Below are 15,127 nucleotides of genomic sequence, written 5' to 3' on the forward strand. Positions count from 1 at the left end.
AGGATTGGGGATTGGGGAGAGACCTATTCGGGGTAACTGAGCTGTTGAAGGGTCTGCTTCCCGCCCCGACGACAGTGGGGACACTTCACTGTGGCATCAGATCCAGGGTTGGCAGCTTCCTAGTCCAGTGTGACACCGAGTGAGCCAACAGCTGGCCCTGGAGCCCGGGTCTCTATGTACAGAGGGGACCGCTCTATGCACCTGCCAGGGATAAGCAGAGGGGACCATGGCAGCTTCCTGTTAACCTGGAGCACAGTCTTATGTAAGCTCCCCCCACAATAAGAAATGAGGGGCAGATGCAGACAGAGTTCCTGAGGGCACAGGGTGCCGTCTCCTACCCCGAGCTCCTTCTGCGCGCACACCCTGCGGGAGGCGGGGCCGCCGATCCTTCCTAAGCAGCCTGTGGCCTTTCTGACGAGTGACCAGCCCCCCCTTTTCCCTTTCAGCCTTAACTCAGCCCCAGCTCCAGCTTGTAGCAGCACCAGCCACCTGAAACCCACCCCGGTGGCCACTCCGTGCACCCCCCGGAGACTGAGCCTGGCCGAGTCCTTCACAAATATCCGCGAGTCCACAACCACCATGAGCACGTCCCTCGGACTGGTATGGTTGCTGAAGGAACGAGGCATCTCAGCGGCTGTGTATGACCCCCAGAGTTGGGACAGAGCCGGCAGGGGCTCCCTCCTCCACTCCTACACCCCTAGGATGGCCGTGATCCCATCCACCCCGCCAAACTCCCCCATGCAGACGCCCGTGGCCTCGCCACCCTCTCTCGAGTTCAAGTGCACGAGCCCTCCCTACAACAACTTCCTGGCTTCCAAGCCCGCCAGCTCCATCCTGAGGGAGGTTCGGGAAAAGAAGCCGGTGAGGAGCAGCGAGAGCCAGACGGACGTGTCTGTCTCCAACCTCAACCTTGTGGACAAAGTCAGGAGGTTTGGGGTGGCCAGAGCGGTGAACTCAGGACGACCACATATCCCCACCTTGACTGAGGATCAGGGACCTCTCCTCTGTGGAGCCACAGGGCCAGCACAGGCTCTGGTCCCCGGGGGTCTGGTCCCCGAGGGCCTGACTCTGGGGTGCCCCAGTGGCATCCGGCGGAATCGCAGCTTCCCCACCATGGTTGGGTCCAGCGTGCAGATGAGAGCCCCCGTGATCCTCACCTCGGGCATCTTAATGGGTGCTAAGCTCCCCAAACAGACTAGCCTGCGGTGAGGCCAGGGATCGCTGCCGTGCAGGAGACCATGTTTTCCTCTGTCTGCTCCTCACCTCCTGGTCCCCCCCCCCCACAGAGCGCTCACACCCTTCCCCCTCTGAGGTCTACTTCTCCTGAGCTAAACAAATCAACTTTGTGCCTCGTTGGGGGGGGGTAGGACTCCATACAGCGTGTACACAGGCCTTGGAGACCTTGCGTCTTCTCTCTTCCAGTCTTCTGGAAGTGATAGACCTACAAGGTCATACACTCACGATGTCGCCTGAGCTCACCCGGGGGAAGGTGGCGTCCTTTTCTTCTTTACTTTTTGAGAAGCACTGAAATTCCCAAGGGTGTTCTTATCCCATGGATAGGAATCTGGTGAACTCTGCATAAGACTGCCGTTGGTGTTGCACGCGCCGTACGTGGCGCGGGTCGCAGTGCATTCCACACCCTGGGTGACAGCCGGCAGTGCCGCTGGCCATCAGAGAGCTGTTCTTCTGTTGTAGGTGGTCCAGCTTCATCGAGGTCTGCGCTGTTCTGCTCTGGTGGGCCGTCCGTTCTCAGGATGTGACTCCAAGTCACCCTGTGTGTTGTCATCAGCTGTCAGGCTCACAGCCTGATCTGAAAAGAATGTATTTACACTCTGATGCACCACCAGGCAGCCCCTCTGTATTCTATGTGATCTGTTTTTTTTGTTTTTTTTTTTTTTCCTTTTTTAAGAATTTTATTAGCAGGGAAGTCTCAGTACTGACAGTTTCTCTTGGTGGTTCTCTGACACCAAGTTGCAAATGACGCACTCTAACTTGCTAATAACAGCTCATTTCTGGGACCCAGTGTCACAGCCAGGTTGATGTATGACCAGTTTTCACGGTAACAAAGGATCAAGGGGACAGGGGACGAGATGGTTAAATCTTTCGAGACAGGGTTTCTCTGTGTATCCTTTGCTGTCCCGGAACCCCCTCTGTAGGACCAGGCTGTCCTGAACTCACAGAGGCCCGCCTGCCTCTGCCTCCCGAGTGCTGAGATTAAAGGCGGGTGCCACAGTTTTTTTTTTAATCCTCTCCTTTCAGAACAAGCCCTTTGTCTCCTCATCCCATTTCTGCCCATAGGAAAAGAAAAAAAAATCAGAGGTGCTTATGAATGGAAAAGGCCTGAGGAAGTGAGCGGCCTAGGCCTGTTGCTGTCACGCATTTCAGTTGTGGACTTTATTTATTATCTGTGTGTGCTGTGTTTTAATCATATATTTCCTCCCCTTCCAGCTCCAGCCAGTGTGTGTGTGTGTGTGTGTGTGTGTGTGTGTATGAGAGAGAGAGACGGAGAGAGAGAGACCCACCACCCCAGACATAATATTTATTTACTTTTGTCTGAATATGACCTGTACATCTGTGTGTCACATGATCACCTGCCCTAGACATCTGTGAAAGGGTAGCACCCTGTGTACAAGAAATTGTCACATGGACCCTCCCCCCGCCCAGCAAAAGATGCGTCCTTGGATGGAGTGACGGCCACTTTATGTCCACTGAGGATGCTTTGAGAAGGTCCCCCCAAACAGCAAGCTTTAGTCCCACTATTTCAAACTATTTATTCTCGGAACACGAGAGTGCCGGCTCGTCACACTCCCTCCCTGCTCTCCTGGCTGTTGTGGGCGTGCAGTCACTCGGAGTAACTTACCCTTCTGTCTGAATGTATTTTAAAGCAGTAGGTAGAATAGCAAGGGGGGATGACAACCATTGCCTTTGAACGGACGCATCCAGAGGAGCTACCCACCTGCACTGGAAACACCCGTGTGAAAAACGGCACGCCAGAGGTTGTGATATTTAGTATAGTTAATAAACCGGTGATCAACATTAAGCAACCACTACCAAAAAGTGCGTTGTAGTGCATCAAGATCAGCAACAAAATTTTATTCGCTAATGAATACCAATAAAACAAGCTCAAAAGGCTGGAGACTTTTGTCTTTCACTTAGCGTGCCTGTGTGTGGATGTGCGCACCTGGGTGCAGTTGCTTGTAGAGGCCAGAAGAGGGCAGTGGGTCCCCCGGAGCTGGAGTTACAGGTGGTTGTGAGCTCCCTGACGCGGGTGCTGGGAACCAAACTCAGGGCCTCTCCGAGAGCAGTTGTGCTCTTCACCAAAGCCGTCTCTCTGCCTTGACACGTGTCTTCACTCAGGAGATTAGCCTCTTTGTGAGTTGATGACGTCTGGCTCTTGGGGGGCAGTAAATGAGACATTCACTTCATGTACTACCGTCTCGCGCACCGTCTCCTGATGCATCTTTCAGGACCGCACGTTGCTCCATCGCGAACACACACATTCTTCCATAGCCCAGTCCCCCCCCCCACCGTTGGTCGCCGAGCTGATGATCATCTTTTACCATTAAAGCTTGCGTCTAAGTGGTTTCCCACACACACGGGTGTGCACGTCACAGAGCGAATCTCCAGGTGGATATCATCAAGTTTCCTTGCACAGAGACCTGCCCAAAGACTTAAGGAAGTGTGAGGAGGAAGGGATAAACTCACTAAGGATGTAAACACTGGGAGGTGTGGTATCATGAGTGTCAGGGACCCTGGGGGTGTGGCTTCATAGATGTTAGGGACACTGAGGACATGGACTCACAAGTGTCAGGGACACTGGGGGCAAAGCATCATGTGTGTCAGGGACACCGTGAGGGCGTGGCATTATGAGTGTTAGGGACACTGAGGGTGTGACATGGACATGAATGTTTTGGACATTGTAGGGTGTGACATCATGAATGGTGGTCAGGGGCTCTGGGGGCATAGCATCACGAATGTGAGGTCCAACGATTTGACAGTGATGGCCTCCTCCAGAAACTAACTTAACTTGCCTTTCCCTTTTCAGTCTGGGAGGTGGGACAACAGATGCTCTGGGGATGGTTTTTTTTTTTTTGTTTTTGTTTTTTGTTTTTTTTTTTTTTGGTTTTACGAGACAGGGTTTCTCTGTTTTGGAGGCTGTCGGTCCAGCCTGGCCTCGAACTCACAGAGATCCGTCTGCCTCTGCCTCCCGAATGCTGGGATTAAAGGCGTGCGCCACCAACGCCAGGCCTGGGGATGGTTTTTGAGCACTTACTGTGGGGCAGTTTCATGTTAACATAACATGAGCTAAAGTTATCTGAAAGGGGGGGGGAACCTCAATTAAGGAAATGGCTCCTTAAGCTCTGACTGCAGGCAAGCTTATAGGGCATTTTCTTAATTAGTGATCAGTGAGGCAGAGCCCAGCCCATTGGCAGATGGTGCTATTCCCAGGCAGGTGGTCCTGGGTTTTATAAGAAAGTGGGCTGAGCAAGTCAGTAAGCAGCTTCCCTCCGCATCAGCTCCAGCCCCCAGGTTCCTGCCCTGTTTGAGTTCCTGTACTGACTCCCTTCGTGATGAATTGTGATGCGGAAGGGTGAGCCACATAAACCCCTTTCTCCCCAGCTTGGATTTTGGTCGCGGTGTTCTATTGCACAATGGAAACCCGAGCTAAGATACAGGCAACGTCTTAGGTGCTGGTAAGGACATCTCTGTTCTTTTGGAGCTGATCTACCTAGAACAGGGTGCGCCCACAGACCACCAGGAGCCAAGCGGAGGGTTGACGCGAGGGCTGCTTCACATTAGCAGTACACAAGAGCCTCTCCGGAGAGGACCATGTGAGATCTGTGGCAGGAACGTCTGTTTGAGCAGAAGGAGCAGCCGGTGAGGGGCAGAGTGCTTTTGAGTAGAGACAGGAAGCAGTCTAAGGTGGGATGAGCCTACTGTAGCCTGCTCCTCAAGAGAATACAGTGTATCACACCAGGGCAGGACAGCAGCAGGGACACACTGCGGGCAGGTGAGTGAGGCTGGGCCAGCAAGCTGCAAGAGAATACAGTGTATCACACCGGGCAGGACAGCAGCAGGGATGAGAATACAGTGTATCACACCGGGGCAGGACAGCAGCAGGGATGAGAATACAGTGTATCACATCGGGGCAGGACAGCAGCAGGGATGAGAATACAGTGTATCACACCGGGGTAGGACAGCAGCAGGGATGAGAATACAGTGTATCACACCGGGGCAGGACAGCAGCAGGGATGAGAATACAGTGTATCACACCGAGGCAGGACAGCAGCAGGGATGAGAATACAGTGTATCACATCGGGGCAGGACAGCAGCAGGGATGAGAATACAGTGTATCACATCGGGGCAGGACAGGTGAGTGAGGCTGGGCCAGCAAGCCGCAAGGCCAGTCCCCGGCGACATAACTTCCTCCATCGAGGCATCACGTGCTAAAGGCTCCTTCACAACCTCCCCCCACAGAGCCACATGCTGGGGGGACCAAAGTGTTCAAACACACAGACCGACGGGGGACGGCTCACATTTAAACCACACCGAGAGCCACCGTGGAGGGAGAGGATGGCGAGGGCTCTGGTGCCACCCGGGTGCCACGCTGGGCTCCTCTTGTCCCTCACATTAAACACCAAGCCCCACGCTGATGCATGAGGGGGCTCATTGTCGGAGCGTAGAGTAATAAAGCCGGCTGAGCAAGCCGCAAGGAGCCTGCTCGGCTCCTCAAGTGTGGAGCAGGAACCCCCTGCACCTGCGACCAAGTCAGTATGCTTCCTGGGCCCACATGTCTGTATCTTTAAAAAAAGAAGAAAATCCTCAGTCCTTTGAGCATTTCATACAATGTGTTTTAATCATATTCACTGGCAACTCCACAACTTCTCAACCCCACTCCTACCTCCCCACCCCTTCCAATTCATGTACTACCCCCAGCCTAGATTGTTCTACCCGAGGACAAATGACCCTGAAGAGGCCAATGAAACAACCAGGAAATGAGGATGGCAAGTTCTTGGTTTCCAGCTACCAGGATGGAAAAAGGCTAACCGCAGTTTGCTGTGAAACCTGACCTGGAGGGGAAACTTGCTGGGCCGTTTTTTGTTTTTTGTTTTTTGTATTTTTCTGCTGCTCCAATGCTTACCCCCACCCTGTCCTGTGCCCTCCCAGGCTCTCTAGCCAATCTCCTGTGACCGGGACTGAGCAGAGGTCTGTGTAGCGGACAAGGAGAGAAAGGAGTAGGAGAGGACCCAATACATATTATGTGTTGGACACTGACACGCTCATCTTTTCCAGCGGTCTGAGTTCCAGGTTATGGGAAAGCCTGGGGTGAATCTTAGGATCCAAGGACGGATGGTTTTACAGGGGCTAGTGCGGAGGCTGTTACACGGTCCCACCCAGGACTCACCTCCCTCACAGGCCAGGGCTCCACGGAGCAGTGGGGGGAAGGAGAGATGGCAGCTGAGGAGTCTCAGGAGAGACGTGTCCGGTCTCGCACCACCACAGACTGCCTGGGAAGACAGGTGGATCGCAGGCCTTGTGGGTGAGAAATATACACAGACCTCCCTTACAATACTGCTCTCAGAACCTAGATGCCATCTGGGCAAAGGCTGGTAGACGGACTCGTCAGTATGAATCCCCGGACGCGTACGAGGGGGATTCATTTAAGATAAGGGGTTGCAGGAGAAATAGGTGTGTATGTCTGAGCTCTTGGGTGCCATCATGGCCCAAGAGGAGTTTGTTCCCTTTGCCAGTAGAGGGCACTCGGAGACAAGAGAAGACCCATGTGCACTGGCTGTGTCAGTCAAGCACAGACCAGATGTCTGCAATCCATCACCTGCAAATAGACTTTCCCTGGGTTCAAGGTTGGGGGAAACCGCTCAGGGAGAGGAGCAGCCTCTCCTCAGTGGGCTTTCTCCCTCCAGCTCTCTCAAGATGTTCTGAGGCTCTGTGCGCCTAGCGCTCAGCCTCAGGCTGCTCTGGGGATCCAGGTGGCTTCTAGTGGAGGGTGGGAGGGGGCAGCGGAAGCGGTCCCCGTGCTTGGGGCATCAGGAAGTCACGAGGCCAGTGCAACTTACCCAAGTGAGCTTCAGAGAGGCAGAGAACACCACAGCCTCCTCCAATGTTGAGGAAACGCCTCACCCTCCTGCCACACCTGGATCGTCCAGAAAACGCCTTAGAAATAGTTACGGAAATGGTACGTGTCACTGAGATGTCACCCTACCTAAAGTCAGCTTTAATTCTCAACTTGACACCACCTGGAATCACCCAGGATGACAACTGAGGGGATTGTCTCCGTTTGGTAGGCCTATGGGTGTGTGTGGTGGGTGGGTGAAGAGATGGTGTCTTAATTTATTAATTGAGCTAATCTATATGGAAGGATCCTCCCCTCTGTGGGCAGCACCATTCCCTAGGCAGGTCCTGGGCTGATTAAGGCTGGAGAAAGAAAAGCAGAGGTGCAGGCGTCCAGTCTCACATCTCGCCCACTGGCTTCATCGAGGCCGGGTGGTCTCATGCCTGGCCCACTGGCCTGCTGGCCCTGCAGCCCCTGCGCCAAGTCTTCCCTGTGGCTTGGTGTGGTTCAACCAAACACCTTTACAGTGAAGGCAGGGGGCACCACGCAGCATGGCTGCCAACTTTCTGTGACCAGGCCTGGGAGTTTTTTGTGGACCCTCCTTGATTTTTGGTTTTGTTGGTTAGTACAATCTTTTATGAAAAGAAACAGGTCCTCCATCCAGATCCTGACCCGTCTCTGCAGGGATTCTGTGGATTCCTTCTTATTTCACCCATGGCGCTTTTGCTTTCCCGCACTTACACAACATTCCTCATGAAGCATTTGAAGTTTGAGATGAGAATACAATCACAAGAGGGACGTCCCTGCTGTTTCCACGAGCCACACCGCCTCCTAGTTGCAAATGTAGGAGCGCTCCTGTGCATGGGCTAGACGTGTTTTTAAAAGGGTTTATTGTGGGGTAACCATTACACAGAGGAGTCTCCCTGAAGACGGAGAGTCAGACTTGGTGGTCAGGGAGGAAGGAGCATGCCAAAAGACGCCACCACCAGGAGACCCTGCAGCCCACAATGTTAATGGAGTCTGACCTCATAAGCCCATGGTCCAAGAGAGGTTGGGGAGGGGTGGGGTGGGGTGGGGTAGGGTGGGCATTTAATAAACCCATGGCTCGACTCCAAGAGAAAGGGAGGAGGAGTCGGGGAGTTTCACCTCAAACAAAAATGCACCTATGACCTCTAAAGGGAAGCTGAGGCATATGGGAGCTGTCCAGCTGGTGTTTCAGTCTGTCCCAATCCTGTCTGGGTACACAGCGACCTGTAGGTGCTTTGAAATGCAAACCACACTAACACACCCGATATCGGAAGTGTAGGGGGATTTAGTTGCACTGGTTTATGAATTTATTGTCTCTCAGCTACCCATTTACTTCTTCTGTTTTGTAACAGCTGGGCTTCTGGGGAGTCACCTCTCCCTGGGCATGTATTTGCCCCATAGGCACCGTTCCAGCACCTTCCTACCCCACTCCAGTGTGTGGTTTTTCCCTGAGTTCTCACCACTGGGTGTCACTGTTGCGTAGCAGCTCCCTCAGGTCAAAAGCTCCGGTGCCGGTAGAGAAACTTCAGCCGGATATGACAAAGGGAAGTGAAACAGCAGGGTATCTTAGCAGGGGGTGTCTGTAAGGGGGTAAAACAACAGTTGCAGGCTGTTCTGAAAGTAGGGGAAGAACAGGAAGTAAACAGCTCACAATAGCTCCAGGAAGTCCCTGAAACTGACCGGATTCTCTAGGTCCCGCCCTTCCGGACTAGGTAAGCAGGGAAGACTGCTAAAAGTCACTCCCAGAGAAGTTTAGCCGCCTAGAGGAGCCTTAGGCCAGCTGAGCCACCCAGAAAGAATGCTCTCCAACCCACTGAGCTGCCTGCAGGCTGTGCAGTGTGGGTTCCAGGCTCCCAGTTTTTGTGAGCTGTCGTCCATGCTGGGTGGGCTTTGGTGACACAGCTGTCACTGAGGTGTTTATGCTCCTGTAAGTAACCCCAGATAAAGTTCACTGACTGGTTCTCCAGGTTGGGCTGCGGTGTTCTTCAGTCTCTCCAGGAGTCATGCCACAGAACAGCCACCACAACCCCCACTGCAGGAAGAGCATCCAGTCAGGGCACTCCCCTTGGAGCTCTAGGCTGCCCCTTCCCAAGACATCTCCATCACCCATCTCAGTTTTATCAACTCCCTACCTGCTCCCTTTGTTCCCCAAGTCTCACAGAAGTGGGGGGGGGTTCTCATTCCTGCCATTATTTGAGCTGTGCTATCCCAGCATTCCTCGTCTGATGGGGAAGTCCTGTGTATATGTCAATAAAGCATTGTTGGCCAATAGGGAAGCAAGATAGGTGGGACTAGGAGTCCAGGAGGATTCTGGGCAGGAGAAACACAGGGAGTCAAGATGTAACCGCCATAGGGGTAAGAAGCCCAGACCCTTTTCTCCCGTAAGAGAAACACTTAGATTAACAATTATGGGGTAAATACTTAAGTCAGAGCTAGCCAGTAAGAGACAAGCAAGGCCAACAGCTTCATAATTAATACAGCGTCTGTGTGTTATTTGGGGACTACAACGAGGCAGAGCCCAGGCGACTGGTGGGGAAAAACCAAAGCGGCAGACAAGGAAAAGGCTTCTCTCTACACTGGTCAGTCTTAGGATACCCGTGTTCTCCAGCTTGCGGAGCCTCTCGGTGCTGGCACGCTCATCTAGCATGTGTGAAGTCCCAGGCTGGATCCTCAGTGGTAACCCACAGTTCTCTGTAGCCCCTCCCTTGGGAAACGGAGCCTTGTTACCCGTTATGATGGCTTTTCTCTGCCGTCCATGTCACACACACCCGCTGGACACCGCCTCAGCTGACCCCATCTCTTTCCTCGTTGGGAGTAGAGCGGTTTTCCCAGCCTGTGTACTTCCTGGCACAGTGCATGCATGGCGGAACAGGGAGTCAGGACTGCGGGCTCCAGACCTGCTCAGACGCAGAGGCTCTGGCTCTTCAGCCTCCTACGGCGTACCTGGACCACAGGCATCCCAGGAAACAGCTGTGGGTTTTTGGTTTGGTCATTGTGCGTGTGATATACACATGTGTTACATATTGGAGCATGAGTACATTCCTCTGGAGGCCGGAGGTCAACCTCAGATGTCTTCTTCAATCTCCATCTTACACATTGGCACATGGTCTCTTTACTGACCACAAAGCTCACCGGTTCCCTACACTGACTGAGCAGAGTGCTGTGGGATCTGCCTGTCTCCATCCTCAGATCACCAGGGTTAGACTCAAGCTGCCACGCTCAGCTTTTGCATGGGTGCTGGGGACTTGAACTCTGGTCCTCACGCTTACGTAGCAGGCACTAGGCCCATGGAGCCATCTTCCCAGGGAATAGCATTTTTGAATAAACACATGAGAAAAAGAACAGCTTCAGAGGGTTCTGGTGCCGGCCAAAGGTCACGTTACCCGGAGTCCACAGCCACGTTTCTTTCCCGGATAGAGGTGAACAATAGTCATGTTGTCTGCTGTGTCCAGAATCCTGGTTTGCTCTCTCATTAGCTGTAAATGAAATCTGTCTTCCTGGAAATAAAAGCTCCAGAGACTCAGGAGTCTTGAGTCTTCCTGGACTTAGCTGCGGGCTTGTTCAGGTGAAAGATTGAAGACTTTAACGAGTTCTGGGGGCCAGGAAGACTCCAGGACAGATGTGCCTTGTGTGTGTACATAGCGTGTTCGCATGTTTGCGGGTGCATGTGTGTGCATATGTGTGTATATGTGCAAGTGTGTATGAATGCATTGTGCACATATGTGTGTATGTGTATGTTCGAGTGTGCATGAATGCATGTGTGTGCATATGTGTGTATGTTGAGTGTGCATAAATGCATGTGTGTGCATATGTGTGTGTATGTGTATGTTCGAGTGTGCATGAATGCATGTGTGTGCATATGTGTGTACATGCAAATGTGTATGAATGCATGTGTGTGTGACCTCCATCTCTTAGAAAATCTAGATTAGACCATGACAGTTTCTTTTGCAGGGTTCCTCTTTGCTCAAGTCCCAATCCAGGTAATTAAGCTCCTGCTGGGTGCTTGTGACCAGTGTCACAGCCAGGTGAGTCCCCTTCCTTCTGTCCAGTACAGAACAGGAGTTTGAGCATTATAGACTTTTGCTCTGTTCTAGTTTTCTTTCTGGTTGGGGTGAGAGACACCATGACCTAAGCAACTTGGGGAGCAAAGGGTGTGTTTCACTTTACCGCCCATCACAGAGGGAAGCTGGGGCAGGAGCCTGGAGGCCGGAGCTGAAGCAGAGGCCATGGGGGAGACAACGCCCACTCGATTGCTCCCCGTGGCATGCTTTCTGACCTTTTTATAGGGATCAGGACCGCCTGCCCGCGATGGCACCAACCACAGTGGGCTAGGCCCTCCCATACCAACCAGGAAAGTGCCCCACAGACCTATGTGACTGTCCAGGGACCCTCTTCCCAGGTGACGCTGGGCTTGTGTCGAATTGACTCCTGAAGCTGATTAGGATGCAGCCCAGTTTTGCCAGTTATAGATCTGAAATTTGTCACCTCTCCTCCTGCACCCTGACCCCTGGTGTCACCTCTTCCAAGGAGACGTTCTAGGTGCCCCAGGTGGGGGTTACGACTCCCTGGGGGGCAGGGAGAAGCACAGACAGTGAAGGAGAAGCCGGAACCATCTTGCCAGCAGCAAATTCTCTACCCTGTTTTTATGCTGTAAACACAGGGTTATATGCTCAGCAGAACTTAACACTTTCACTTTTTTGGAGTTGTTTTTTTTTTTTTCCTTTCACATTCCCTTCTCTCGGATCTGGAAGGCAGAAGATCCTGGTTCGCTAATTAGAGGTAACCATGGTTACCAAGTTGTCTTCAAAACATCTTGAAGAGTTGTTTGGGTTTTTTTTTTTCCTCCCTCTTGGTTTTAATTCTACAAAAAGCATTTCATTTGACAGATATATTTGTTTTCTTTCCAGCGATTTGGGTGGTCTTCCCAAATTCAGGGGTCTTTTAGCAATCGTGTTAAAAGCTCAGAAATGAAATTTTTAAAAAATGACACATTGGCAAGCTGGGCGTTGGTGGTGCATGCCTTTAATCCCAGCACTCGGGAGGCAGAGGCAGGTGGGTCGCTGTGAGTTGGAGGCCAGCCTGGTCTACAAAGCGAGTTCCGGGACAGCCTCTAAAACAACAGAGAAACCCTGTCTCATAAAACCAAAAAAAAAAAAAAAAGACACATTGGAATATAATTCTGCTACGGGATTATCTTAAATTTTCAGTTGACTGGATCAGAGAGAGAGAGAGAGAGAGAGAGAGAGAGAGAGAGAGAGAGAGAGAGAGAGAGAGAGAGAGAGAGAGAGGAGAGAGTCCTACATATCGCAACATGGCCTCACCAGGAAAGCATCAGCAACAGGCATGGACAGGGAAGCATCCACTCGGGGCACCGTGTTCTTCTGCAGGAGTGGCCAGGTCCCTTCCTCTGCAGAGGTTAAGTTACTGAGTCTGGAGCTTCACGGACAGGATCATAACTCATGGCAGCAGTTTCTGTCTACTGCATTGGTTACTGCCCTAACTGGTGTTCCATTGCTGTGCAGAGACACGGTGGCCATAGCCACTCTTACAAAGAAAGCATTTAATTGGGGGCTGGCTTACAGTTCAGAGGCTTAGTCCATTATCATCTTGCAGGCAGACACGGAAGCTGAGAGTTCTCCATCTGAATCTGCAGGCAATGCAGGCAGTAAGAAAGTCCGGCTTGAGCTTTTGAAACCCCAAAGCCCACCTCCTACTGACACACTTCTTCCGGCAAGGTCACACCCACTCCAACAAGGCCACAGTTCTAACAGAGCCACTCCTGATGGCCAAGCATTCAAATCCGTGAGCCTACAGGGGCATTCCTATTCAAGCCACCAGTTAGTTTTCTCATTGCTGTAACTGCATTACCTGGCAAGGTGCCGTTTTGGGGAGGAAGGATGTATTGTGGTGGTGGTGGTGGTGGTGGTGGTGGCGGCGGCGGCGGCTGTGGCTCTCATCATGGTGGGTCAAGAAGCTGAGACAGGACTGAGGTGTCCCCCAGATCCCTCCTTTCCCTCTTCATCCTGGAATCCCGGTCCATGCGCTGATGCCACAACATTCAGGCTGGGTCTCCCCGCGTTAACACTCTCTGTAAACACCCAAAGCTGAGCTTCGCTAAAGCACTGGGCTTTCTAGGATGTTCTAGAAACATTTAGCTTAGTGAGACCATTCACCCTAGTTGCGGGTGGCGGCATCCTGCAGACCTTGGCCCTGACCTGAGCTGCTTCCTTTCTATAGATGCAAGGGACCAGCCACCTTCTCTGCTACCGCCATGGCTACTCCCACCAAGGGACTGGGGTCCTTGAACTGGGAGAAAAGCAGTCAGTCCACGAGGCCCCCTCTGCCTTTGACTTCATAATTTCCATCAACTCTTGAGTCCCTACGGATGCATCTATAGAAACATAAGGGGATATATCCCAAGACGTAACTGATTGCTGTTCTGGGGCAGACTATTCCAGGCATTGACTTTGCTGGTCTTACCGACAGAGGAGCCACGTATGAGTCCCTTTCCAGGTCACAGTTCTCCTGGCAAACTCTGTGCGTCCCTTGTCCTTATTCCTGTCTATTTCTTATTAATGGATGTCTTGGTCTTATATTTCTAAGAGTCATGTGTGGCTTTGTCTTTGGAAACTTAACGCTCACATGCCTGGTGATTCAGAAACCACTAAACAGGTCAGGTCTCCATTCCCTGGACATTGTGTTCGCTTCCAAGTCCTTCGTCCATCCCCACAACGCACGCATTCGCACACAGGGTGGGGTCTCATCCCACCCCACCCCGTGCTTGCTGGCATCCTGGAAACACAGACCTACGCATAGTTTTGAATGAATCACGGCACGTTTAGTTACCATTCCCTTCTCCGTGACCAAAGCAACTTCAGGGAGAAAGGATTTATTTTGGCTCACAGTTTAAAGGGATCTAGTCTGCCGTGGTGAGAAAAGGGTGGTGGAGGAGGAGGGAGCGTCCGGAAGTAGAGGTGGACGGGGTTGCTCAGCTGGCTTTTCCCCTTTTATTCAGCCCGTGGGATGGTGCTACTCGTGTTTACGGGGAGGGGGGGCATCCCTCTTCAGTTAATCTTCCCCAGAAGTGACTTTACAGACGTGTGCCTCCTAGGTGATTCCAAGTCCAATCAAGTTACCAGTGAAGACAGATGTGACCCATGGGGATGGGTGCCTGATGTATGAGGAGGTCTCAGAGAGCCAATTGTTGGGACTCAGTGAGGTGGGAACCCTGGGCGGGGGTGGCAGCGTATTGTGTTATCTACTTGGGTCTTAGTGTCACATGGATTCTAACTTCTGCTCAGGTTAAAGATTGCTCTGACCGTTGTTGCTGGGTGTTGGTGGCGCACGCCTTTAATCCCAGCACTCCGGAGGCAGAGGCAGGCGGATCTCTGTGAGTTCGAGGCCAGCCTGGTCTACCGAGCGAGTTCCAGGACAGCTTCCAAAACAATACAGAGAAACCCTGTCTGGGGAAAAAAATTGCTCTGACTGTTATCTTCCCAAGGTCCCTTCTCTACCACCAAAGATACACTGAGTATCCCAGTGGGTGATGGTGGGCTGAGGTGGGCCCGCTGAGGCATGACACAGAGATGGGACTATGTTGCTTTTCATGTCCATCCCTCCGTGTCTCCTTGTCCTGGAGGCCTCGGTCAGGAGGCGTTGTGGGTAGTTGTTCCTAGATCACCTCTGGATGTCTCTGTGGCCTGGATCCCTCTACCGATGCCCACAGAGAATGAACATATTGGGTTCTATCATGGACGACAGAAGTCCCCCCGAGCTCTGACTGCAGTGGGCCGGGGGCTGAGGGAAAGCTGTCACTGGGTATTGTTAAACTCTTTCCTCCAGACTGAGCATTGCCTGGCTCATCAGGCTCATGCAACAAGATGCAAGGGGCCCCCTCCCTCGGCTATAAAAGTGGAAAATGATCTCTGGGTGAGAGGAGACTCTTCCGTGGAGTTGCCTGTGGGTTGTACAGGGAGTGCGAGGGTTGCAGCTTTCGTGGCTGCCCCCCAATGCTGGGGTGTGCTTTTG

General features: G+C 52.4%; 1 protein-coding gene across 13 annotated transcripts in view; it reads left to right on the forward strand.

Moving 5' to 3' along the window:
* Positions 1-3,132, forward strand: part of Trak1 (trafficking kinesin protein 1) — a 95,214-nt gene extending 92,082 nt beyond the window's left edge. For 11 of the 13 annotated variants that reach the window (XM_021234260.2, XM_040739920.1, XM_040739922.1 and 8 more), the window contains one exon: positions 447-3,132. In XM_021234260.2, the coding sequence (XP_021089919.1) occupies positions 447-1,209 (763 nt within the window). In that variant the 3' untranslated portion in view covers positions 1,210-3,132. The remainder of the gene's footprint in view (positions 1-446) is intronic. The other 2 variants (XM_040739927.1, XM_040739929.1) reach the window with 1 other exon arrangement.
* Positions 3,133-15,127: the final 11,995 nt, after the last annotated feature.

This window comes from Mesocricetus auratus, unplaced genomic scaffold, assembly GCF_017639785.1.
Source record: "Mesocricetus auratus isolate SY011 unplaced genomic scaffold, BCM_Maur_2.0 Super-Scaffold_100691, whole genome shotgun sequence".
Taxonomy (NCBI): Eukaryota; Metazoa; Chordata; class Mammalia; order Rodentia; family Cricetidae; genus Mesocricetus; species Mesocricetus auratus.